At 38.5% G+C, this 27,136-nt stretch overlaps 1 protein-coding gene across 2 annotated transcripts; it reads right to left on the bottom strand.

Annotated features, from left to right (window-relative positions):
- Nucleotides 1–643: 643 nt before the first annotated feature.
- On the bottom strand, nt 644–22,993 carry GNAT2 (G protein subunit alpha transducin 2). Of its 2 annotated transcripts, none has more exons than XM_070941442.1 (8): nt 22,876–22,993; nt 11,680–11,722; nt 10,385–10,532; nt 7,765–7,907; nt 4,425–4,553; nt 3,172–3,301; nt 1,895–2,048; nt 644–834 (listed from the first exon to the last, which is right to left on the bottom strand). In XM_070941442.1, exons 1-8 carry the CDS (start codon nt 22,991–22,993, stop codon nt 644–646), a joined length of 1,056 nt encoding a protein of 351 aa, XP_070797543.1. The 2 variants fall into 2 exon arrangements, with proteins under 2 accessions (XP_070797543.1, XP_070797542.1); XM_070941441.1 differs by having other exon boundaries at nt 7,765–7,922; nt 10,391–10,532.
- Between the last annotated feature and the right edge of the window lie 4,143 nt (nt 22,994–27,136).

Here is a 27,136-nt window from a genome sequence, read left to right as displayed (position 1 = left end):
CTGAAAAAAACATCCTGAAAGAAGACAAGGGTCGACCACTTCCACGTCATTTTCAATCCTGCTTCCTCCCCCCATGGATGTGACCATGTTGTCACTAGGAGTTGATTCAAGAGAGACTATTTACCTTTAAAAAACCCCTGAATCCTGTACTGAGCACCAGCTTTGATTTCGCTTATAGTATTATATGAGGTAAAACAACCTCATGTAGTACTATAAGCAAAATCAAAATTGGTGCTCATTAGCTGTGATTTCCTTAAAATTCCTCTTCTGTTGCATTAGTATCTTCAAACCCGTTTTGGAAATAATTGCTAAGTGAAGAATTTAGCAATGGTGCTAACTCTTCTGATGTAATTATTGCAAATTGTTGTGCAAAAGAACTGAAATAGCAGGGTACTTGCATAGTTTTAATGCAAGCATCCTGTTGCAGTTTAACTGTTGCTTCCTATTACATATGTAGCCCAGCTGACTTGGCTACTGTTTGCATTTAGTTATTATGCACATTTGACTTTAAGCACTACTGTTCAGAAGTAAGTATAGTTACAAGCATAAAGTAAGGAAATGCTAAAGTATACTTACTGCCTAATTTCTACTTTAGGAACAGATAATTGAATGTAATTACCTTTTCTTTTAAAAAGCTGTAATCTTAGAAGAGACCACAGTCCTTTAGGTTCTCTTTGATGATTACATCTGTTACTGCATCAAATACAAATTTGACGTTCTGCGTATCTGTGGCACAAGTCATGTGACTATAAATTTCTTTTGCATCTTTTCTCATGTTTAGATCAAGAAACTGGAGCTTGATGTAATGGCCTGCATCTTCATATGTATTGGGGCCTGTTGGGAAAAGAAAATGGGAAAACATAAACAAGTGCTAAAAAAGTATCACTTATTGTTTGGATCCCTAGTTACTCATTTACAAGAAGGGCCTTAGATCTAACAGCAGTTTCTCCTGGTGGAAATGAAAAAGAAATGGTATGTTGCCTTGAGTTCCTGAAGGAAAGGCAATGTAAATGTAACAATTTGCTTACTCCTCTATATTGTTGCCTACATCGTTCCCAACTCTAGATTAGATATTGAAGGGGCAGGTAAGATCACTAACAGATTTATTGAACCAATGGAAATAGCCAACACATCTTTCAGTCCAGGGGTATGCATTTCCATCTGCATCTTGGAACATGATTTTTTAATGTGATATTAGGGTTACATTACTTTGGTGTGTCGACCCACAATTTATTTTATTATCAGAACTGTTATAAGCAGTTCTTGAACAGAAAGAACCCAATAAGAATGCTTCTGTTCCCAGTTTCTTTCATATGAATATTATACAGCATAAAAAGTAATGAAACGTGTAAATTGAAATGGGTAGTTCTCTTTTCGACAGTAAGCCTGACAAGCCTTTAGAATATAACCAGTCACTTTTAAAGCTTAAGTGTAATACCTTCTTTATTGTGTTATTTTTATAGAACTATTTTTAAATCAATTGAATAAGTTGTCTGTATGTGAATTTCTTATTGAATTGATACTTTTCCATTTCAACAGAAAATTAAATTCAAACCTAGCACTTTGTTCATCAATGTATAAAGTATTATTTACTTATGAAATTTATTTGCCGCCCATCTCATAGCCAACAACTCTGGGCATTATTTATGTTCTTAACAGGTTTTCTTCAATCTAATCCTCACCAAATGTATTGAGCTGCTATAACTTCAAGCCAGCGAAACTGCTGGACATCCTGTTTGGGAATATTGATAATTAATCCATTTCATGTGTGGAAGTTACTTAGTTGGGGAAACTGCCCCAGTACACTGATGTAAGAGGAAAGCCTTTTTCTCATTTAGCTCTTTTAGGAAATTATTTTGGCTTTCATGAAAATGAGGAAAATGTTCTAACTCACCATCATAGTCAGGAAAGCAAATGCTGAGATGTACTTTCTTGATTTTTTCCTCAAAGAGGTCCTTCTTGTTTAAGAAAAGAATTATGGAAGTGGCAGCAAAGAACTTGTGATTACATATACTGTTGAAGAGATGCAAAGATTCATGCATGCGGTTCTAAAGAGAAGAACTTTAAAAAGTTAAGTTTAAAAGGAACAGTGGTACCCGAGGCTACCTAATATTTTATTAAATAGTCTGTTAATATAAGCAAAAATAAACATTTCAATAAATATTTAAAATAAATGGTATGCAATCAACAATGATGGGAAGCAGTGATTAAAAGTCAAATTCCTAGAGATGGTTTCCTAAGAGTTAAATAGTTTGTTTCTAGAATATTAACATTTCACATTGAAAAATGCAAAAAACTACCAAGAAATAAACAGCATCATATATAATTGCTAACATTAAAACAACATTTCAGACAACTTGCAAGAAGTGGGTTGGATCCAGACAAAACATGTCTCAAGAGAGCAGCCCCTGCCTTTCCCTTTGCTGATCTAAATGCTGTATTTCCCCCCCCCCCCCCAGTGCACTTTGGTTTTGGATTACAAACAATGCTGATATCATAAAATTGATTTTATATCTTCTTAGCAACCTGGTGCATTTAATCAAAGATTTTATAATGCTAGCTGGAAGATAAAAATGAGCTGTTGAGAGCTGTGTTTTTGTGGCTTTGTCACTCCAAATTCCAATGCAGGCAGGAAAATGCTCTATCCTTCAATAATCTCAAAGGCTAAGCAACTTTTTAGAAGTTTAGAAAACACTGAGATGATGAGTTTATGCTAGCTTAAATTGGCTGCCCTGTGGGGCACATTCACAAATGTTTGTTCCAATGGATGTAACAAAGGGAGTACTTGGTCTAGACTCTAGATCATCATCTAGTCTGTCTATTTTTTTTTTAAATGACAAATACTTTCTGAAACTGAACAAAAATTGATCCCACTTTGACCTGCAGCAACTCCTTAAGCAAAACTAGGAATGGAATTCTTATTCCAGATTGTTTTGTTACTTGGGCTTGAATGAGAGCAGCACAATTTCAAAAAAAACACCTGACTGGCTACCTTTAAAGTTCCTTTAATTTTCCCTTCTCTGGTTGTAATCAGGCAATTATAAAGTTCTGGCATTCTTTATGAGCATGGAGTAGAAAGAGTGACTGAACTAAATTTGTCTATATGGGGTTGATGAATTTCAAAGCATGTTTGGAACTGTCATCATATACAGTCTGAGCTAGCAAACATACCATGTCATCGTCTTCTACCAAGACCATGTCATACGCACTAAGAGCGCCACAAAAGATGATGCAGGTCACCCCTTCAAAGCAGTGGATCCACTTTTTGCGCTCTGATCTCTGCCCACCTACATCAAACATTCTGGAGAAAGAAGAACCATGCATATGACAATGACGTTGGAACATTTGAAACCAGGGAAAAAATCTTCCCAAAGCAATGTAGTTTCAATGAACAGATGCCTGGAACTTTAGAACAAAGTATATTTGCAGTCGATCACACTGGTTAAAGATGCACGTGGCAGCAACTATTCAGCGTCTCACAATTTGCACATGTGTAGGCTTTCAACTCATAGTTTCCAAAATTCCTGGATCTTGGAGATTATGAGATTGAACTGGAAGTCATCCTGAAGACACAAATTTGGGAAAATCTACTTAGACAAAGGTGTGAAGATTACAATATAATTCAGAAAAGTACTTCCCATTTTTCAGTCAAATGTTTAACAAAAAAACCCTGAAACAATAGATATCAAATTAGAAATAGAAACACCTTGAAAAGTTAAGCTTTTGCTAGGGGCACAAAGAGATATAGTATTAAAGTTATTCCTAAGCATGCCCTGCTGCTAATGGCCAGCTTTACATGTTAGGTAAAAAAGTGCATCAAAAAGACTTCTAGATGCTGAAATTTTATTTATTTATTTATTTATTTATTTGTTTAAATTTCTATACCGCCCTTCTCCAAATAGGACTCAGGGCGGTGCACAGCCTAAGTAAAAACAAAGCATACAAAATTTAAAAAACAGTATTAAAATAATTAGATATTCTGGCCGTAAATTAAAACAACCCAATTTAAAACCAATTTAAAATTTAGCTCAAGCCAGCCCAGCTAGTTGAAATAAATAAGTTTTCAGGGCCCGACGAAAAATCCGGAGGTCTGTTATTATACGTAACTCCGGGGGAAGGTTATTCCAGAGGGTGGGCGCCGTCACAGAGAAGGCTCTCCCCCTGGGGGTCGCCAGCCGACATTGTCTGGCGGACGGCACCCTGAGGAGGCCCACTCTGTGTGAGCGTACTGGCCGGTGGGAGGCTATTGGTGGCAGTAGGCGGTCTCGTAAGTACCCCGGCCCTGAACATTGAAGAGTATACAAGAGGAGGAAAGGCAAAATAGAACTAAAATAGGATTTATACATCCTGAAAATTGGTTGGAGAAAATGGAAAGAAAAAATTACCATTTCAGAGCAAGAAAGATATTGAGAGGTTTTGCTCACCTGAAATTAAGATCCTTGACAGAGAACTTTGTCTCTATGATACCTGTGGTCTTAACTCGGGATCGCAATACATCCTGTTCAGTGGGAAGATAGTTAGAAGCGGTGATCCTGTCCAGCTGATTAAGATAGCTACAGAAGAATGAGATGCAATATCATTTCTTAGCATGGCGTAGGGTTATATAATAGCATGTGCCATATGCCATCTATATTTTAATGTGATAGAACTGTGTCAAAGTTTCCTAAAGCTTTAATGGCTTGAGCAGGATTGAACCCATATCTTCCCGAAATATCAAACTGAAGTTACTACGATTTAATCTCAACATATTCTGCTTTTCTTTGTATACCACTAAAGAAGGGCCTGGTGGCTCAGCAGACTAAAAGCATTGTGATTAACACCAGCTGTCTGCAATTACTGTAAGTTCGAATCTCACCAGGCTCAAGGTTGACTCAGCCTTCCATCCTTTCTAAGGTAGGTAGTTTGTGGGGGCAATAAACTGACTTTGTATAAATATACAAAAGTATGAAGGCTATTGCTTAACGCATTGTAAGCCGCCCTGAGTCTCCGGAGAAGGGCGGCATATAAATCAAATTAAATAAAAATAAATAAAAGAAAATGTGCTATAAGCATTGGTTATCACCTGGCTAATGTAGCTAGGGCAGAAACGGCAAACATCTGCTGTTTGAGGTTTTGTTAGGACTGCACAGCAATTGCAAGTTATTGTTAATGCTAACAGATTTTTTTTACCATTTATTTTCCAATGTATTGTATTATCTTATATATTTGGCTCTATTTACCCTTACAGTTGCATAAACATTTTGTAAATGCAGCCTTTGCCAATTCAGTGCCTTCTAAATATATTGGCTGATAAAGCTTGTTGATGTATAGGAACTATAGTCCATTACATATGAAAGGTATTGGCCTAGGAATGAAATCTGAAAGGATTTAGTAGACTTCTGATGCAAAATGTTAATTGGGGTAAAGACACACAATTTTTAGTTAGCAAGGCCAGTAGGAATTTAGAGGTGTATGCACCCCATACTACATCTATATATATTGTGGTAATATTTGCTCCCAAAATGCTAAATTCCCACTTGAAATTGAACTGAATATTAGTACAGAATTATGCAAGTAAATAGTTTGAATCCTGTTTGATCAATCAAGTAAGTGTAATATTGCAGATATGTATACCCAAAACCAAGTGCACAATGAAATTCAGTGGCTGATATAGTCAGGCGTTGCAATCTCAGAAGTGACACTGTTAACTGAGATTGTTAAAAGAAAATTATAACATCATGGGAAACTAGCAGGCTTACTTACAGTACTTGTTTTCTTCTCCTAAATCAAATATGAGTAACAAGGAGTCCTTGGGCTGTGGGATAATTTATTCAAAATGTTCACTAACTTCCATTGTACTTATTCAAGATACTATTAACTGGAATGTCTTCTTCCTGAATTCTCTCCTATCTTCCAAATTATTACCCCACTGACTTCAAAATAATGACATTCCTATTCCTTCCTTCCTAAAGAGTTTGGAAAAGCAATAATTGAAAGCTTAAAATAAACCTAAGTAAACATGTTCTCCTTTATCTTAATCAGATAAGATTAGAAACCAGTCTTATCAAAAATGCATCTTCAGATGAGGGTTTAGAAAGTCGTGCAAGTTCTGATCAGCGTTGGGGTCCTGCTGGAACCAATACTAGATTCTCTCTGTGCTCACTGCGAAGGCCTTTTCTTGAAAGCCCACACGACATGCTTTCAAAAGTACAAATCTGCCATTAGTGCAAAAGTAGTTTAGGACTATAATAAATTGACTAACGAGGATACAGGATGTAGGAATAAATATGATCAGCCTTATCCATGTTATTGGGGTAGTCTGCAGTTGCTACTCACATTTCACTTTCTACAGTATTGTAAATTGAACAGTTAGTAAACTATAGCATACACAATAGATTAAACAGAATAGGACATTCATTTAAAAACATGAGAGAATAAAGGGGAAAAGAACTGCGAACACAACATTCACAGAAGGTCTGGGCATATAGAGCAGGGGTTTTTCTTATTTACAAGTTGGTATATCAATCAATCTGCTAATAGATGTTTTTGGCCACAGCAATCACTTGTGGATCCCATGGCAATGATGATTCCAGGAACACCCAAAACTTGGTATCCATTCTTTCTGAGGAATTACAGCTATAATCACAACTGATAGACCTCCTAATTCTTCAGGGTTCAACCTTAACTTCTTGATCCTCATCCATAGCATCCCAATTTCCAGAACAAATACCACATCTCTTGACTCGGGCATAACACTACAACATTAACATGATCAGCAAAACCTGCTAATTGGGATTAAAGTAAAACTTACTATTATGCCACAAAAAAGCTGTCCAGGAACCGAGACATACTCTAGGACCATCACTATAAATAGGAGTGAAATTGCTTTACCACAGTATATTGTTTCTGCCGCCAAACTCTCCCCCTGCCAAACGTATGGAAGATGGCTCAAGAGGATATGGGGACTGGCCAGAGGTGGTATTCAGCAGGTTCTGACCAGTTCTGGAGAACTGGTAGCGGAAATTTTGAGTAGTTCAGAGAACCGGTAAATGCCATCTCTGACTGGCCCCACCCCCATCTATTCTCTGCCTCTTGAGTCCCAGCTGATTGGGAGGAAATGAGGATTTTGCAGGAATCTTCCCCTGGAGTGGGGAGGGAATGGAGATTTTACAATACCCTTCTCCTGCCACGCCCACCAAGCCATGCCCACCAAGCCATGCCACGCCCACCAAGCCACACCCACAGAACCAGTAGTATAAAATGTTGAATCCCACCACTGGGACTGACAGCATGAAAAGTGCTAAGAGATCAAGCAAATTCAACAGAGTTTTGTCTCTCTGTTTCTAAACCAGGTTAGATGGAAAAGGGTTTTTTTGGGGGGGATTTTCTTTGAGTCAGTATGGACTCCCGACTACTGCCTGGACAAGTTTTTGCAGTATTCTTGGCAGGATTTAAGAAATATATATCCATATAACTGCTTTAAAGAGACACTGATCTATGGTAATTTTTCACATGTTCTGAACCACTTCTCCAAATCATTTTTTAAGCATGCACAAGACAACTGGTTCTATTTCAAAAAACAACAAACTACACAAGGAGAAATTCCTATTCTCAAGTTGCATATTATCGAGTTGCAATCTCATTATCACAAAGGGTTGTGAGAATGTGATTGCACCAATACTATATGCTGATATGTTATTTGTACAATCTCAATCCTTTGAGGGAGCTTAATTGCCTTCCCAATAAGGTAATCTTTCATAGATGCAATAGTCGGCTCAGACTTACTATGAAGCAGAATCATTGAGCTGATATTCAGCTGCTCGGTCAAAGCAGGCTTGAACTCCTCCATCAGACCATAGTTTCTTTATACAATTCGTCAACTCTGGAGGCATGGTACCCTCGTCAATCGAATCGGCCAAACTGTACAGCTGCCGTTGCTCATCCTATTAAAAACACAGAGTCCATAAGCACAATCTTGTTTTGTTGGGGGCTGCATATGGAATTCAAGGCTCAATATTCATCTTCATGTTGTTATGAGGTCACCTATACGAGATGTCCATGGTTTTCAGTTGGGAAGTTCTAGCTGCAGAGACAGGCTTTACATGACCATTGCATCGTTGCATTGGGTTGGACTAGAAGATCTCTAAAGTCACTTCCAACTCTGTTATTCCATTCCATTCCATTCCATTCCATTCCATTCCATTCCATTCCATTCCATTCCATTCCGTTCCATTCCATTCCATTCCGTTCCGTTCTCAAATTACAGTGCTTTGCTACAGTATTTGTATCAGGTTTTTCTAGGGCTAAATACTTAGTAACTGGATGCATCAGACTAGAAAACACCAAAGCAGAGAAGCAGGTAGAAGGAAGAACACTGAGCTCTGGTGGTGCAGTGGTTAAAATGCAGGATTGCAGGCTGCTAACTCTGCCCACCGCCTGGAATTTGATCCAGATGGGACTCAAGGTTGACTCAACCTTCCATCCTTGCAAGGTTGGTAAAATGAGGATCCAAATTGTTGGGGCAATATGCTGACATTTAAAATCACCCAGAGAGTGCTGTAAAGCACTATGGAGTGGTACATAAGTCTAAGTGCTATTACTGTTTGTACTGGGAGAAAAAAAAAATAGAAGAAAGCAATAACTCCAAGTGACAATATATCAGCTTCTTTCCTCATGGGGGAACTTTGGTTGGTCTTGGCTTGTCCACCAAAAGTATTTCCGCTAATGAAATGCTATTGTGTATTGCCATTCTGGTACAACTGTAGCGGTTTCTTCCAAAATGGCATTTTTTCAGTACCATGTGGTTGATAAGTTGATGTCTTATACATTTTCAGCAGTATCTTCCCCCTTTTTTTCTTTTTTTAAAAGCACATTACTTCTGTTATGAAACGTAAGAGGTAAGACTGTTTTGAGAATAACTCAGGTCAGTGCTGGCGTAATTGTTCTATGAATCAGCTCTTGCACATTGATGGATAGGAAACAAACAATGCTCTCCAAAGCTTTTCCTTAATCACCAGGTGGCGCTATGCACACCTATTTAAGTTGTGTAGCAAAAAAAGTGACCTGCTGTGTTTGTACAACACACCTACCCATGGTTACTGAATCATGGTTTAAACAGTTCATCAAATGTCTGGAGTTGTCTGGAACACTGAACCATAAGCAAACCACATTGTCTAAGTTCATATTAGTCTACACAGTTCATACTACACTATATTAAAAGGCAGTGTTCATTTTGCTTATGGTATGTTCCAGGCTAAGAGATTTTGTGTGGCATAAGCTATTGGGCACTGGTTGTATTGGTACCAAAAAGCAGTTTTGAGTGTGGTTGTTTTCCACAAACCATCTACATTTGATGCATGTTATCACTATTTGCACACTTGATATCCTTGTTCTGGAACTCCGTGTGTGTGTGTGGGGGGGCATGGGGTGTGTGTGTGGGGGGGTTCTAACCAGCTTTACTACTGGTTCTCTTTGTGCATGCGCTTCGCATGCGATTGCCTCTTCAGTTGCGCGCTTTGCACAAGTGCGTTGCAAATCTGCCAGGCTGAGGTGCGGCAATCCGCTCTGCTGCCACCTCTCAGCTGGGCGAAAAAAGAAGAAATATAAGGTCAGAATAATGCAGGGGCGGGCGGGAGGGCCCAGCTCCCGAAGAAAGAGAACCGGTTCGGTGATGTAATAGTGTCACCGCTACCGGCTCGGCCGAACCGGGAGCAACCCACCACTGGTGTGTGTGTATTCCTTATATATTGCATCTGAACACAGTACATCTTTTAAGCTTCTAGAACAGGGCTATCAAACTCACGGCCTGTGGGCCACATGCGTCACGTGCCCATGCCCATGCCCGGTTTAGCGAAGGGGGCAAAAGTCACTATACGTCATGTGACAATGCCATGACGATGCGACACCCCTGTTTTAGAATGTCCTCCAATGTTAGTTATTGTTTTTTTCAAATAAAGCCACATTCTTTGGTTTTCTATCATTTTTAACCCATAAGAAAATATGTATAAACCATAGAATAAAATTTAGTGAAACAGCATGATATGCATTCTGGACTATCATTTAAACATCTCGTGTTTAACATCTTGGACTCAAATTTTAAAATGTTTATATCAGTCTCCTTGTCTCAGCTATATGCAAACACCCACACATCAATCCTGATCCCAGCCTGTTCAAATTGAAAACATTTTTCCTATGTAAAAGGAAAAAATAATTGCTCTGTGCTATGTATGTGCAGTGGGAGGCAATATTAAAAAAATAATAATCAAGACTTCAATTATGCCATAGTGGCCACCTTTTCACTTTTTCGACCGCTCCAACCAGCCTTCTTGTATTACATTCTGATTTTTAGCCATTGTCATTGCTTTCTGGAGAACACATGTTACAAGTACAGTGTGCTATTGGTAACACTCACCCCTCGGCCTGAATCAGCAAAATCTATGCCTAGAGTAGTCATGGCCCTGATGATTGATAAGATGGATTGAAGTATGTTGCTATATATGACTGCTTTGAACTCCATACATTCTTCTTCTGTGTAGCCATCTTGATGGATAATTCTGTAGCACAAAGAGAGAGAAAAAAAATCCAGGTCCTGAATATGAAATGCTATCATAGATTATATTTCAAAGCTTATTACTAGTTTGTTCTTTGATTTTACTCTCCACCTGCCAAGGAATCTGTGCATTTCAACAAGGATTGCAGACAAATCTGACTATTGTTATTTATTCACTAAGTGAAATGTTAACATCTGGTGGAGCCAGTTGTGTCTAAATTCTGATCTCAACTTTTTCTCCTTTACATTCTCAACATCATAGCTTCCATTATCAACTCCTCTCTTTCTTCTCCCCACTTCTGCTTTTTATAGCAACTCATCTAGCAGGGAATTTGAGTACTTAAGTTTGTTCCAAGCTATGAGTCCTACTGTTAGTTTGGGTAATCCAAACATCAGCTTGGCACATTCAGTTTTCTACTGTAGGAGGTTCAGCAGAACTTCTGAGTTCTTGCATGAATGGGAACATGCTACTTGTTTTCAACAGGTAAGAGCAGATGCACTTTTCCCTAAGAAGGTATTATTGATAAGGCCATGTTCTCTCCCCTATGCACTCTGAAGCACTTTTTGGAATTTAAATGCCATGTGCTGTGCCACCCTAATTTTGATACTCAGTTGATGAGTCTTGCAGCAATAATTAATGCTTGCTGTGGATAATTGTACACTTCATCTTCAGTGAAGCTTGCATTTGCCTAGAATCACTCTAGTCTTAAACTTAATTTAGTTCCTACAACGTTCATTTAAAAAGACCAAGTAAAAACCATGCTAAAGGAAGAGCTACCCAAATGCATTTGACCTTAAATGGTCATTTCCATCAACTAGCCTAAAAAAAGGACATCCAAACTAATAGGAGTTTTTTAAATCATATATGCAGGCAGGCAGTTATTGATGGCTCAATGATGTGCTGTTGTATGAAAAGGTATTTCTTCTTGATCCTGCTCAGAATCAATTTATGAAGCAAGCAGTTGCCACTTGTTGTCCTCAGTTGGTTTAACCACATGCTATTTTTATGTGTCCTAAGCCTTCCATAATCAGTTTAAGTTATTTGCCTCAGCCCAGTCCTGCTGCCAACAACCTGAAAAGTATCTATCTAATTAAAAATGATACAGCTAACTTCTGAGCTCCTGATCGCTGATTGTGAAGGGGATACTCACTTCATCTGTTTGACAATTGTACTCTTCCCTGACTCACCAGCACCTGGAATGAAAAACAGCTTAAGGTCAGAACTGCTTTGCAGACAAACAGAGGACGCTCTGAGTTAACTATGTATTGCTTTCCTACAGTAGTTATTGTGAGATCACCACTGGAAATATATTCAACTACTATATTGATGAATTTGCTCCTGTAGATCAGTCATTCTATTAGGGCATGGTTGGTTTGCTAAATCAGCCATAATGTCCTTGTTCATACACAAGTCTCAATAAGCATGACTTAGTGGTCTCATTCAGGTAGTATCTTTCACAGCAATATTATAAAGGCTTGCCATTGCTTTTTCAAGAATACTTTTCAACTTCCCAGTCTTACTAAAGTTTGGAGATTTTCTTGTGATCTCTCAAGTTCTAAATACACCTCAACACTCCTAGCATCCATTCACAGACAACAAGCATTATAACTAGACCATATACCATGATTTGCAAGACATGCTAGATTCATGCCTTGCACCAAAGCAAAAGTAAAATAAAACCATATGATAGCTTAGTGCAACTTGAAAAATTAGCCATTCTGACTGGCCTACCACCATAAAGACAACATCATGGGGAACATAGATGTTTTTCTGTGAAGGAAGGTCTATGATCAATAATCTCAGAAGATTCTTCTCTGATGTTCATGCTTATATGTTAAATCTTATTATAGGAGAGCTATTGATAGTCTTTGACTTTCAACCATTTGTTTAGCCACTGTTCAGATTTACAATGACACCGAAAAAAGTGAATCAGAATCAGTCACAGCATTCACATGTCATGTGTTCAAAATTTGAGTGCTTGGCAATCAATTCTGGTTTTAGTCTCCATTGTGGTTGTAAATCAAGGACTAGTTTTGTAGTGCTTGACCCAACTAAAAAAAGATGACATGTGAAACAATGACTCACCTCAAATGTATTATATCTGAATGAACTACAGTTGGCTAATCTTCTGCAATATACTGTTAACATAAACCAGTATGTTTCATACAACATTTAGCCTTAAACCACAATATGTATTAATAAAGTCTGTGGACTATATTAATACAGCTTAATATGCTGTTCTATGCCATAATATGATTTGTTTGTTCTTGATTTAATGTAAATTCTGCCATGGGTCTTGCTCAGCAATTTATTAAAACAAATCATTACTTAGTAGGATTTATCCCGAGAGCCTAAAAAAACCTCACTGGTCTAAATAAAAGGTAGCCTGCCCTTTAATTCCCCAGGCTATGGAAACAGCAGCCTTCATTTTCCCATTCCTATACATGAAATGCCTCTCTTTCTTGGGCCAAATATTTTTAAAGCTGCTCTCTGTTAGACAAGGCCCAGCCTGAACAAATAACAGATAGATATTAAATAGGCATTAGTTATTTCTATGCCACCCAGAGTTATGTCAACACTGAAGCTAGTAGTGCATGCTAAAGATACAGTGAAGGCACTTTAGGAATGTTTTTCTCTGGGAAGACCTCCCGATCCACCCAAGCATGACTGATGTGTTCTTCATTCTCTGTAAATTTGTGATGACCTTATGAAGCCATGAGCCAAGTCATACCTGTATGTTTACAAGCTTAGAGCTAGCAGAGAGCATTCATGGGCCAATGCTTCAGCACAGAGAAGTATCTGCCAATCATCTTTTCCAAGATGAGCAAGAACCAAGCATCTTATTATGCCTGCACAGGTTCCTCCTGATTTATGACCTCTCTTCACAGAATTAAAGAGAATGGCTAGTAACACACACAGGTCCTCCATTATTATTCCACATTTATTTCTGTCCATTTATTCCTTGTTTTGCCCAAAATCCCAAAGTGTGAAAAGACCAACTGTAGAAAATGGTAAACAAAGCAATGAAAGCCCTCAAAAGCTTCCCAGACACCCAAAATGAGAACTTTACTGTATAGTAAGTCTGTGATCAAGACTTGAAATGGGGCTATGGCAACATTCTGCATTTGGGCACCTTTTCCAACAGCTGTAATGCTGCTAGCATATGGCTATGTCCAGAGGATTGGATGGTAAACATGAGGAAAGATAAGCTATCTGCAGATGCCCTGAAATCTCTGGGAATAAGGCAATGAATAAGGTGATGAATCTTCTTATAGAGGTTGGTTATAGGCTTATAGACTGCCTTATTCTAAACAACTGTAAGATGTGTGAATTATAACTCCCAGAATTCCTCATCAGCACTGGCTGGAAGATTTTGGGAATTCCACACATGTGGTAGTCCACACATCTTAAAGTTGTTAAGTTTCAAAAACACTGTTCTAGAAAGGGTCTTCTGGAATGGAATATTTTAAATGTGCTTACAAAACACGAAGGATTATACTTTAACAGCATGAAATGCCAGAAAGGAAAATCAAAATGGTTGTGGGAGTTACTGTGACACACAGTCCTTTAGAAAAAAAACACAGTCACACTAATTATTAAGGAGGAAATTACCATAGAAATCAAATCAGATGTGGGACACCTCACTGTGAGCAATTTTCCTACGCAACCTCATTGCCTTTCCTCTATAACTCTTTGCGGTAAAATTTGGAAGTGCTTTTTCAGCCTTCCCAGACGTGGACATCAGCTGGAATTAGAGGGAATTCGGGCCAATTCAAACTTCTTCTATTGGGACTGGTTTGTGTGGAAGCTAGAATGAATATAGTTGGGATATAAACATTCAAAGGTCTTTTTTAAAATCATGTACCTGGAAGTGCTCAGGTAGATTCATAATATATAGATCAAATCTGATCATGTTTTCCACAGCTTTTCAAATTATTTCTAGTGCTACCTTCATTTGTAACAATGAATTATTCACACAGCTTACAAGAGAATGCAAAAAATGCAAAAAAAGTTTTTTCTATGAAATGTGAAATGTATCTGGATGAAACAGTTGCATACACTATATCTGTCTCCATAAAAATAATCTAGAAGGCTACCCAGTGATGATAAAAAAAACTCATATGGATTCACTGCTAGTATTTTCTGTACTAATTTTTTCATTATATGGAAATACTTGCCTTTTGATGACTAAGACATTTTGTATACAAGAATAAATAAGATTTTTAGGCTCCAACCTGATACACACTTGTATAAATAATACCAAACTTAATGTGTTTTATTTCTACATAGAGATACAGTATATAGGATTACACTATAAATGTTGTTTTTCTCTCTGTCTTTGACTATACCTACAACTACAGTTTCGGTTTTAGTGAGGACTAATAGCCCTAAACTGAGAGAACATTGTTTTAGGTTGGATTATTAAATGTTTTATCAAGTTACTAGAATTCAATCATATGCACACAGATAGTTATTCAGAAATGTATTTATTTAAAATACAGTGACTCCTAGCTGCAAGACTAATTCATAAGCTATTTTCGCAAGCACTGGCTCATATTTTTACTCCAACTGATTAGATATTTGCTTTCCAGAAGCACCAGCTTAGAATGTGTCTTCCTAAAAACACATTCCTTTTCTTTCTTAACAAAATGTTTCTTCTGTTGCTCTTCACTAATTTAAGCAACCATTGTACCATTTCTTGATCTCATCACATTAAGCTGCTTGTTTAGTTCAAACCAGGAAGCTGCTTAGAATTAGAGCTTAAGCACTTTAATTCCAGTTTCCCTGCTGTTACTGTGATGAATCCGTGTTGCCAGGAGGCACATAAGAACCGATTACTCCTGCTTGCCTCCACAAGCAGCGCTGCTGATCTATGTGATTTCTACCGCATGAACTGTAGTACACTTGTTTCTACAGCAATGTTATCTCACGAAGTCATGCAGCAAAGTCAGGATATAATATTTTTCATTCTACATACAGGAGGACACCTTATCCAATCCCCATCTCATCATTACTGCGGTTTCCAATTCAAGTTTTAGGGTGGGCTGAGCTAAACAGCAACAATAGCAACAGAGTAGGCCAGGCCTGCCTTCATTGTGACCTCCAAATTTCCAGAAATTAAGCAGAGCACAGATTTTTACCCCAGCCATGGCCACATCTCTGTTCATCCATTCTCTACTAGTACTATAGCCTTCCTCAAACCAGTGCCCTCCAGGTATGTTGAATTAGAAGTTAAATTGCAACCAGCTGCTAAGCAAGATGACTAGAGACAATGGGGAGTGTAGTTCAATGCATAAAGAAAAAATAGATATAAAAAATATCCCTTGCTGCTCACATTTGTTTCTCAGTTGCTGCTAATGTGGATGTTAAACTGCTAAAAACTCACACAACTGATTGGAAAACACATCTTAGTCAACAGTTTCCATGTCTTAAGTATCTTTTTTGCTACATTTTAAATAAATTAATTTACTGGCAGTTTTCTTTCAATAAATTCACTTTCTAGATGCATTTTGGAACCTGAGCTCTTTATTATGAGCTGCAATTGCATAACATTTGACTGGATTCATATATGTGGCAATCAAGAACTCAGAAATATAAAGATCCAAGAGAGGAATGTGGGAGGCAAGTTAAAGAACGAACAATTAAAGCTTTAAAATGGGCAAGAGATGGATAGAAAGGATTTGTTCTTAAATATAATGGTGGCATGATTAAAAATTAGAATAGGGATAGAAATAAGAGAGAGGAGGAATATTAGTATACGCATTTTTATACAATAAGACAAAAGTAATAATAGGGAAGATTAGAAATTGAATGATGGTATTATGTATGTTTAAACAATATTGTGATTGGCATTGGAATAACGTATTGAAACATTGAATAATTATATGGATTATAAGTTTAAAGTCATTGATTTTGTCTATATAAGGGAATATTCTCTAGTAGGATGGGCAGAAGAACAAAGATATGAAGAATTGTGTATGGTAATTTTGTAGAAAAGTGGGTGGAGACAGGCTAGTGTATTGATTGTATAGATTAAGAAAAGGGATGCTTAAGAGATATATTTATGGGAGTGGAGGAAATGGATAGAGCAGAACAAATGTAAAACTAGAATTCATGGGGAAGGCTGCTTTGAAATGTCATATTAATACACACAAAAGATTAAATGTTATAGTAGGATTTATTATATAGTTCTAAAGTGGAAGGTTGTTTTGAAATGTTATATTAATATATAGATATAAATATGGGGGAGGAGGAAAAAAAAGGGCAGATTATTGCTAAATTGGGAGTTATAATAATATTACTGTGTTAAATCAGAAGTTATTATATAGTGTTATAATAGAATGTTATTCTGAAGTGCATGGTAAGAGGGGGAAGTAATAATATTAATAATATCATTAGAAGTAAGGGTCAGTATTTGGAGGAGGGAGTAAGGGGATGGTAAAATATTATAAAATCTGTTATGTATCAGGTTTTTTTTTTTGAAGAAGTCACGGGGGGTGGGGGGGTGAAGGGGGGTTAGGGAGGAGGGGGGGGGAAAAAGGGGGAAAAATTTGTAATTGAAAACTTTTCCAATAAAAAAAAAGAAACATTGAATAATTAAATAATGAAAGTCTATAATTTAATACAAATACGTGTATTAACACTAGAATAAGCTTGAGGAATGTAACAAATATTATTAATAGCACTATTTTTATTTGTACTAAAATGTATGATACTCAGATGCCACACTGTTCACACATTGATATGGATATATTGTAAAATAAAATAAAAAACTTGGAGAAAAAAAAGAACTTAAAAAAATGTATATCAAAGAATACTACATATTAAAGCTATTACTCAAATAGTTTCCATAAACAAGTCAATTTCATGGAAGCAGAAAAATATGGCTGGAGATAAGAAAGTAGTCATTTAAAAAATGAAAGTTTGGGTTGGGTCCAGATTTCATAATATTCAGAAAAATCTTGAAATTGTCACTACTAACTTGAAGTGGTAATGGCATGTTACCATGAAACTTCCGTGTTTTAACTCATCAATTAATGGATTAAAGGGAATGCCAAAAAGAATAAGACATGCACAAAAAATAATAAGCATGGTAGTTCACACACAAAAGAAAACAAACATCTGTGTCCCAGATGTTTTGTTCCAAATATAGATAAAAATACAATTACTTTGTGAAAAAATAAGTGTTTGAGTTTCATTTTATTCATCGGCCAGTACGCTCCCATAGAGAGGGGCTCCTCCGGGTGCCGTCGGCCAAACAATGTTGACTGGCAGCCCCTAGGGGGAGAGCCTTCTCTATGGGGGCATCTACGATCTGGAACAAGCTCCCCCCGGAGATACGGAGGATCCCTGATCTGCGCACCTTCCATCACGCGCTTAAGACTTTTTTATTTCATCAAGCTGGCCTGGCCTAAATCTTCTCCCCTTTTTAAATGCAAATTTTAATCTGTTTTTAAATTATGGGGTATTTTAAATTTGTTCAGCCAAATTATTTAATTCGTTTTATTCTATTTTAAATTTTTGTATTTATGTGTTTTATCCTCTGGCTGTTCACCGCCTTGAGTCCTTCGGAAGTAGGGCAGTATAGAAATTTAAATAAATAAATAAATAAATAAATAAATAAAAATAATTGTGGTTTAGTTATCATTCAGAATTGTCTTCCCTCTTTCAACTGGGGAGCTACAGTATCTTTTGAATTCTCCTGTCCCTGGGTCAGTAAACAAGGGAGACTTGTTGCTACTGGCTTATATAGGCAGCACTTGACTTATCAATGTAATGGAGCCTGCCCATCACGGTCATAAATTGTGATGGTTGTAAAACCAGTCAGTCATGTGACTGGCCTGATTCCCCCCCCCAGTGGTGATTAAGCCGCAGCAGTTGTAAAGCAGCTGCCATTGTTGTTAAGTGAAGTGCTGCGGTCGTTAAATGAACCAATGGCTTTGCCAAAATCGGAAGTAAATGCTGGTTTTTGGCAACACCGTTCTTAAATGCGGTCACATGACTGTGGGATGCTGCAAAAAGCTGTAACATGTCCTGGTTGCCAAGCACCCAAAGTTCAGTCACGTGTCCATGGATTGGAGTCCAACCACTGGCATTTCGAATCCAGCTCCTGAATAAGCCTCCAGGTCTGTCATAACTTTGAACTGGTCATAAACTGAGGACTACCTGTACTTGTTAGGGAAAAAGGTGATCTGAGTTTAGGAGTGAAAGATCCCATTGGACAGATAGAACAGTTCTAGAGCTAACTGGCCATGTGAAAGAGTGGAGACCAAACTAGAGGAAGAAACTGGAGCCAGTCCTGTACTAGTTGCTTCTGTTGCAGTAGTGATGACTAATTATATCTAATAGTATCTCAGATCTATATTCCCCAATCTCATTTTAGTTTATTCTTACTTTTATTACCAGTTTTGATTCAGTATAGTTGGGTGGATGATGAGTTGTCTTAGATAAAAAAGGGAAGGGAATACTACCTTCCATCCATTCCATTGCACTAACTTGTTATTAACTTCCTCATGCAGTGACCGTTTGAAGTTACGATGTTGCTAAAAATAAAAACTTTTGTGACCAATCCTGGCATTTACAATGGTCACGGTGTTCCATAGACACGTGATTGCCATTTGTGTACATCACAGCTGCCTTGTGACAAGCAGAATTAATACAAAAGACTTTTTTTTTTGGCTTAGTGTCTGCAACTTAACAACCAAAAGGGAAGTGAGATTATAAACCCTTTGTGGTCATGTGATTTTCCACTTAGGACAGTGGCTCTTCGTGACCAAGTTGTGGATCCCAGTTATGGTTGCTAAGTGAGGACTACCTGGTACTTTAAAATCAAATCTTTTTTAAAATTTTCAAGAATATTTCCATTTCTACCCTGTTTCCCCTAAAGTAAGACATCCCCTGATAATAAGCCTAATCGGGCTTTTGCACGCATGCTCTATAATAGGCCCATCCCCAAAAATAAGCCCTCCCCAAAAATATTTAAATGCCTGTGCAGCCAGTCCCCGCCATTTTCTCTGGTTAGGGTTAGGGACACAGAGCTGGAAATCAGGTAAAACAGCAAGAGGAGCCCTATCTTGCTCCACACAGTAATAAGACATCCCCGAAAATAAGGCCAAGCACTTATTTCAGGGTTCAAAAAATATAAGACAGGGTCTTATTTTGGGGGGAACATGGTAGTTCCCTGTTAAAGCCTGCCCTATTTCATTGGGGAAGCCAATACTTCCACTTAGTTTTCCCTCACTCTGTATGTAGATGTGTGTGCCCTGATTTTCCCAAGGTTCAGGAGTTATATAGAGTAAGGGAGCTATCCCTACTGGAATTTGAGTCTATAGCACACAATGATAGCAGTGGTGCTTCTCACACACCTCCACACAGAAGCAGGCACATTTGGGGCTAGAAGGTAATGTGGTACAGGAGAACTTGAAACTGTCTTCAGCAATTGCAAGGCATAGGTCAGCAGAGGGAAGAGTACCAAGCATTCTTCACTTTAAGCACCTGTTTAGGTATCATCTAGGTGTCCTTTCCACTCTCAGCAGCATTATAATCCTGAGTTGCTGACCAGCAAAATCCTTGCACATTGGTTGAAGCAGCCATCAGGTGGAAAGGATGGTCCAAGGACATTATGTATTATAGCCATTCAGGATGATGGATTTTGGTGCTTCTTCTTCTGGTTACTCCAAACTACCATATCCATTCTTCAGCAGATAGATTAGGGTACTGATAATACAGGAAGTAAAATCCAACATGCAGTAAACTGCCCAGAATAGCTGGTAGTCAGAGTGGTAATTGCAGTTGTTATTCTCACCTCACCTCTGACATATGTTCCAGTCAAGTTGAGTGAACATTTGTTACATGTCTTCCACTGAGCACCAGTAGAGATGGATGATAATGAGGTTATGTCTGCTGTTATGGCCATAGTGCTTCCAATGATGTTATATTATGCAAAGTTGCTGGATATGGTTCACAGGACAAATGAGATGTGCACAGCCAGGAAGGCACAATTAAAAGCTGGCTACCTGGGTAGCTGAATCTTAAAATGTGGTGAAGATTGTTGAGAAGATAGTCAGCCTGCAGCTGATGACGAAACAGATAATATTTTAGTCAGGTTCCAGACTGGGATTTAGTAATGAGACAGCTTTGGTTGCACTTGTTGTTGAACAGTGGCAGAACTGGGATGGTTGTGGTGCATCCATCTTTGTGCTCCTTGATCTCTCGATGGTTTTCAATACCATTAAACATAGAATCCTTTTAAGCTGGTTCTATAGTTAGGGACACTGTTTTACAATAGTTATCTTCCTTTCTCCTGGGCTGATTGCACTTGCTGTTGGTGGACAGGGAGAAATCGTTCCTTCATTTGTGGGGTGCTGCATGCTTCTCTCCCCTCCTTTTCAACATTTTTATGAAACTTCTGGGTGAGGTCATCCATTTATTTAGGGATCAGTACAGTGATGAAATCCAAATTTTTTTACTACCGGTTCTGTGGGTATGGTTTGGTGGGCGTGGTATGGCTTGGTGGGCATGACAGGGGAAGGATACTGCAAAATCTCCATTCCCTCCCAACTCCCGGGGGAAGGATATTGTAAAATCTCCATTCCCACCCCACTCTGGGGCCAGCCAGAGGTGGAATTTGCTGGTTTTCCGAACTACTCAAAATTTTTGCTACCGGTTCTCCAGAACCTGTCAGAACCTGCTCAGAACCTGCTGGATTTCACCCCTGGATCAGTATCATTAGTATGCTGATGACATCCAGTTAGGTCTTCCAACTCTGGGCCAGTTAAGTGAAGCTGTCATAGTTCCATTCCACTACCTGAAAGCTGTGCAGATCTGGATCGGAAGAAACCATCTCCAACTCAATCTTTCCCAGACCAAATAACTATGCATGTTTGGACCACCCAGATCTGGAGATATTCCAACTTTGACCTTGGAGGGGTGAGACACTTTGGGAGTCTTCCTGGACTCCTATAAAAGCCCTCTATGGCATAGGTTACCTGGAGATCTCTTTGCCTTCCATATTATCTATCTGGCCAATTTGATTCAGCAGGATGTGTGCACTCTGAATTCCATTAATTAAATATAAAGCTATTTGTCTGAACTCAGAAGCATGCCTTCTCTGTAGCAGCGCCTGCCTTCTGGAATAAGATTCCTCAAAATTCAAATAGGACCCACCCTACTGGTATTTTGAAGAGTGCTAAGGACCTGGCTCTTTCTTCAGGCATTTGGTGAGGATCTGATGCCGCTTTCTTGCTTTCCATTCCCCCCTGGGCTTATTTTCTTTGCCACTATTGTTTTTCTGTCTTGTCCTACTTTTTCTTTTTTTTTTCTATATTTTTTTATCCTTAAATATTTTCAACAGTAGTAAATCAATCAGAGTTGCTAGCAGTTGGGCAGCCTATAAATTTAATATATCATTTATAATTTATAATAAATCAATTATTATTATATTTAATGTCAATGCATTTTCAATGCCCTGTGCTTGTGGATTGCTGGTAAAATTAGGGGAGGGTGTTATGTGTATCTCTGTGTCTTTTAGTACATTTTTGATGCCTAATGACTGCCTGGTCAAGTTCCTGCAGTTTTCTTGGCAATTTCTTTGAGAAGTGGTTTGCCAGTGCCTCCTTCATATGGCAAAAATTAAGTTTAACAATGCTACATAGCAACTTCACCACACATTTGAGAAGAGCCAATTGTATAGGAGACTACTTCAGATGAAGTCTTTCCTTCCTTTCCTTCTTTCCTTCCTTCCTTCCTTCCTTCCTTCCTTCCTTCCTTCCTTCCTTCCTTCCTAAATATTTTTGGGAAGTTGATTAAAATTTACCATTATTTTTAATCATAGAAAATATTTTAGCACAAGGGAGAATTTTACTGATTCTGAAACATAAGCTATATCGTTCCTCACTTCTTAGCACTCCATTATCCTTCTTGGAAATACTTAATCTTTTCTAACAGCCACCGTGCCACTGACCTATGTGAAAAGATCTGTGACACCACTCATTGTAACCAATGGACTGCAGTTATTTGTCCCACTGTTCTATCGTCTGCCAATTCAAATTTGCCTCAGGAAACAGAAAATCTATTCTAATTTTTTGAATTTCTTGTTTATACCAGAATCACCCCAAACCTTAGTTCTACTGTGGTCATCTAGCCACAATCAAATATTTTCCCATCTGATCTGCTGTTGCTGATACTGACCAATTGGTATGTTACTGCAGAACAGCTTTATGGACAGCATTTAGAAAATGTGCAGGAAGGGTAGTTCTACACTAGTTTTCCCTTGTTGATCCCATCCTAGGTAAGGATGCTAGTATCCACAAAAAATGAGGTAAATGACCTGTTACATTACACTTACCTAACAGGAGCAGCTTAACTGTCTTTGCCTCTTTATCTCCATCTTCTTGAAGCTTCTTTTCCAACTCCCTTGACCTCTTAGCAAGTTCCTTGTCTTCAGCACTTGCTCCACTACCCATATCACTTTCTTCTTCTATTTCGCTTGGCCCCTCCAATTCTTCTGTTTTTTCCAGGTCTTCGGATTGCTGGTCCCCGCTATTTCTATCTCCAGAGTGCTTCTGGAGTGCTTAGAAGCGGTAGGCTGACAGATTATTGGTCCAAGACTGTTAAGAAGGTAGCATCAAGTCAAAGCATTTGTCTTGCACTGTGCTTTTTCTCTCCTTCTCCCTCCCACTTCAAGGGTAACCCAGTTTTGTTACAATAGCTCTGAGGACTTTTTATCTCATCACATGTCCTGCAAAATCCAATTATAAAAAGCTAAGATGTCCAAGATTAATGCGGGGGAAAAGAAGAACTTAGACAGACATGGAGGAATTGTGCAGTATGGAATAGAGAATTATATAATGTAAGAATTTGTTAGCAGCCCCATTCCTGCAAACCAGGGGCTACCTGTCAACCATAAAACTTTATTGGATACACCACTTTGACACTGAAGAATTACTTTTGGGGTGTTCATGGGTCTACTTTTTTGGGGTTCACTAGTCAGACGGTTGGTAGTGAACCAGCTCTGAGGTTTTCCCACTCAGTGCTACATAGTTAAACATTAGTTTCCCCTTTCTCCCACCCATAGAGGTCATACTGTCCAATTAAGTATCAATCTTTTGTTTTGAGAACAGTTCATTTCTTTGTCGGACACCTGCAGCAGTGACCTTGTTGGGTTCTTGGCTCACAAGAATAGATCACATGGTCTATTCTTGGATCGTTTCCATTCTTCCTCCCCCTTCCTTCCACCCAGTTCATTGGCAAATTGAATAGTGATAAATACTCAAAGGGATCAGAAGCAGTTCACACCTGACACTACCATTACTGACAAAAAGTACTCCTGGTTCTCTTAAATAAAGGACAATTAACGTATGTTCTAATACTTAAAGGTATCAGTTTGTGGCAAAATTATACACCAATATCCCCATGCAATCCTATAGAACTGAACAGCAATTATCTCCAGCAGGTGCTGCATGGGAATTCTGTAGGCCACATCAGTCAAAGCATGTGTAATTGGATGTAGCAATCAACATTCTCTTGCTGATCTCTCCCACATAGTCAGGAAGTGTACCAGGTTCTGACAGCATCTCTTACTCTCCACTAGACAGAGTCTCCTCCTCCTCTGCCTCCTGCTGCTGCTGGAATAAGGATAGCAGCAGGAACATCTTCAGAGAAGCTTGCCATTGGGAGTTTTTCAATAGACTGGCTCAAGGTCCCAGTTTTGTCATCCTGACGTGGGTGAAAAAAAGTGACCTTACCCAAAGATTCTGAGATGAACATAGAAGTGATAGACAGTGATATAAGGATGAGGGCTTTGTGTTTTTGTTTGCTTTGTCCTTTGCATAGGAATGGAATATGACCATTAACCCTAGAAACATTGGACTTTGAATTGGGATGAATCTGTCTTGCATTTCAGTGTTCCAGTGCTGGCTGTGTAGGCTGGGATAAAGGGTGGAATTCCCCCCTTCCTCAAAGGAACATATTTTCCCTGATTTCTTCCTTGCAACATTCTTCCCTATGAGAAACAAAATAATTCAAAAGATGTGCAATATGTGAGTTTAATCCTTAAAGGCTGGCAAGAAGAATTGCACTGGCTTATTGCGTTTCTCTCCATCCTGCCACTTAAGCTCTTTAAGGTGTTATCTTTGTTCAGCAAATCCTCCCACCCTCAAACCAATCCTTACATTTTGCCATGACAAATTCTTCAATGGAAGGGGAGGTGCAGTTCTAGAGGGATCAGTGGTTCTCTGGATCAGAGCAGGGGTCTCCAACCTTGGCAACTTTAAGACTTGTGGACTTCAATTCCATCTCTATGGAAACTCTGGTTCAATTTGTTGACGTGCTGAAAGTTTGACTAGACTGATATTTCTTTACTGTCCTACATAGGGCAGAATACACACAGCCATAGCTCCTATTTTATTCTTAACTTCTTTGTTCCATGACTAAAGAAATGATTAAGATGCCCTCAAGGCAAGCTTGATTCCCAGTGATCATATCAGCACATATCTGCGGTTCCTTAGGCAATAATAATACAGGACTGGTTGGTCCTGGTTTTTTGGGGTTTTTTTTTGAGATTCTTTTAAAACTTTCCAGCTAGCCAACATCCTTGGAATTCCCTGGTGGTCTCTGATTCAGACACTAACCAGGTCTGACTAAGCCAAATGCTACCCTCTGCTGAGCCTCTCCCATAACTAAGCCTTGATAAAATTAGTTCCAGGCAGCCTTCCTAAACAATGGAAACAATCATTTTAGCTTTTTTCAAAGGACAACAAAAATAGCCAAAAGTTGGTTTCATACCACACAGGGAGCAATAATGTGTTTTGTTTGTGTTGTTTCATATGGTATGAACCCCACCAGTTACTGTTTATTCAATCGACTACTGATTATCATACTATGGTATTGTGCATGGTAAACACAACCAAAGTTGGGAATTGCTGCCTCGTGGCACTCAGAAAGGTCATGGAGCGAGAGCAGATGAGGCAACAGCATCACGGTTTTCCTGAGAAGGAAAAAAATATGTTTGCTTTTGAAGCACTCGGAGATAAAGCTGATCTCTGAAGCTCTGCAAATGCTGTGCCTCTGATTGTTGCAAGGATAAGAATAACCACACCTGCAGTTTTGCTTCACATCTTCCATAGGAAGAATCTTCCTTTTACATGGGATAGTGGTTAGCACATGCAGCGTTGTTCCGATCAGGAATGGATAAGAAATTCTTCCCATCCAAATTTGTATATGAACACACACACACACACACACACACACACACACACACACAGTTCCCAGATTTGCAATTGGAATGATGTGCACAACTTTTGTTATTTGAATTTTGACATGTAGGTCATAATGATGACAAATCAAAGAAGATTTTGCTTCATTAACTCCGGGTCAACTCTTAGCAACCACATGATAAGCTTTCTTCAAGATCAAGACTGAGTTCTCTGGAGAAGTTTCTAATGCTGGGAAAGTAGATGACTAGCAGCAGGATGGATGGACTCAGTTACAGTGGTGATTAAATGCACTGTTGGAAAACCTGAATGACCGGTTAAGGATAGATTGTCATGGAGAAAATCTATATGGTTGCTAAGAGTTGACATCGTCTTCATGGCACCTAATCAATCAACCAATCAATGAGAAAGAAAAAGAGTTTCTCAAGCTCTTTTGCACAAACAATATTTTGCACAGTAATTGTGGTTTTCTTATGGTCCTTTAATATGGCTTCCCTCAAATTGTACTTTTGCTACACAACTGTATTCTGAGTACATACTGCAGTTGTATGGGAAAATGCAGCACTTCCAGCATTGTTGCTTTTCCATGTGGAGGGTTAAATTGTTTAAATATACTGGGCAATGTTTGTAACATTCTCAACATCCCTTTGTGAATCTTTTTTTAAATTTTTTGCTGCACTATTTAAAATGCTTTTCTGGCAATGTAAAAATCCCTGCTGTGCTGGAATGTTCATACTTCGAAGAGCAATGGGCCTAATTTCCCACCCCCTCCCTTCCTTAAGATTATCTGTTCTGACCAGTGATGAGATTCAAATAATGTAACAACCGGTTCTCTGCCCTAATGACTGGCTGGGTGGTCATGTGACTGGGTGGGCTTGGCCACTTGATTGGTCTCACCCTTAGGGAATTTCTCCTTAGTCCAACTCACAATAAAATAGCACAATAAAATAGCACCATTCCAATATTTAGAATGGAATGGAATGGAATGGAATGGAATGGAATGGAATGGAATAGAATAGAATAGAATAGAATAGAATAGAATAGAATAGAATAGAATAACAGAGTTGGAAGGGACCTTGGAGGTCTTCTAGTCCAACCTCCTGCTTATGCAGGAAACCATACACCACTTCAGACAAATGGTTATCCAATGTCTTCTTTAAAACTTCCAGTGTTGGAGCATTTACAACTTCTGGAGACAAGTTGTTCCAATGATTTCTGTCAGGAAATTTGAGGGGGTCAATCTATTTTCCAAAGCACCAAAAGGCATGACAAGAAACAATGGATGGAAACTAACCAAAGAGAGAAGCAACCTAGGACTATGAAAAAATTTCCTAAGGGTGAGACCAATCAACCAATGGAATAGCTTGCCTTCAGAAGTTGTGGGTGCTCCATCAC

The sequence above is a fragment of the Pituophis catenifer genome, unplaced genomic scaffold (genome assembly GCF_029215685.1).
Source record: "Pituophis catenifer annectens isolate HBS135680 unplaced genomic scaffold, rPitCat1.0.hap2 SCAF_3, whole genome shotgun sequence".
NCBI classification, from domain to species: Eukaryota; Metazoa; Chordata; class Lepidosauria; order Squamata; family Colubridae; genus Pituophis; species Pituophis catenifer.
This window is presented reverse-complemented; position numbering and strand designations above follow the sequence as displayed.

Excerpts from the sequence above, each read along its gene's own strand:
- GNAT2 (XM_070941441.1), bottom strand. The coding sequence starts at position 22,993 with ATGGGTAGTGGAGCAAGTGCTGAAGACAAGGAACTTGCTAAGAGGTCA. Across the intron at positions 7,923-10,390 it reads TTGCTGATTCAGGCCGAGGG|GATGAGCAACGGCAGCTGTA; the intron begins GTGAGTGTTACC and ends TGTTTTTAATAG. Across the intron at positions 3,302-4,424 it reads GTCAAGGATCTTAATTTCAG|AATGTTTGATGTAGGTGGGC; the intron begins GTGAGCAAAACC and ends TTCTTTCTCCAG.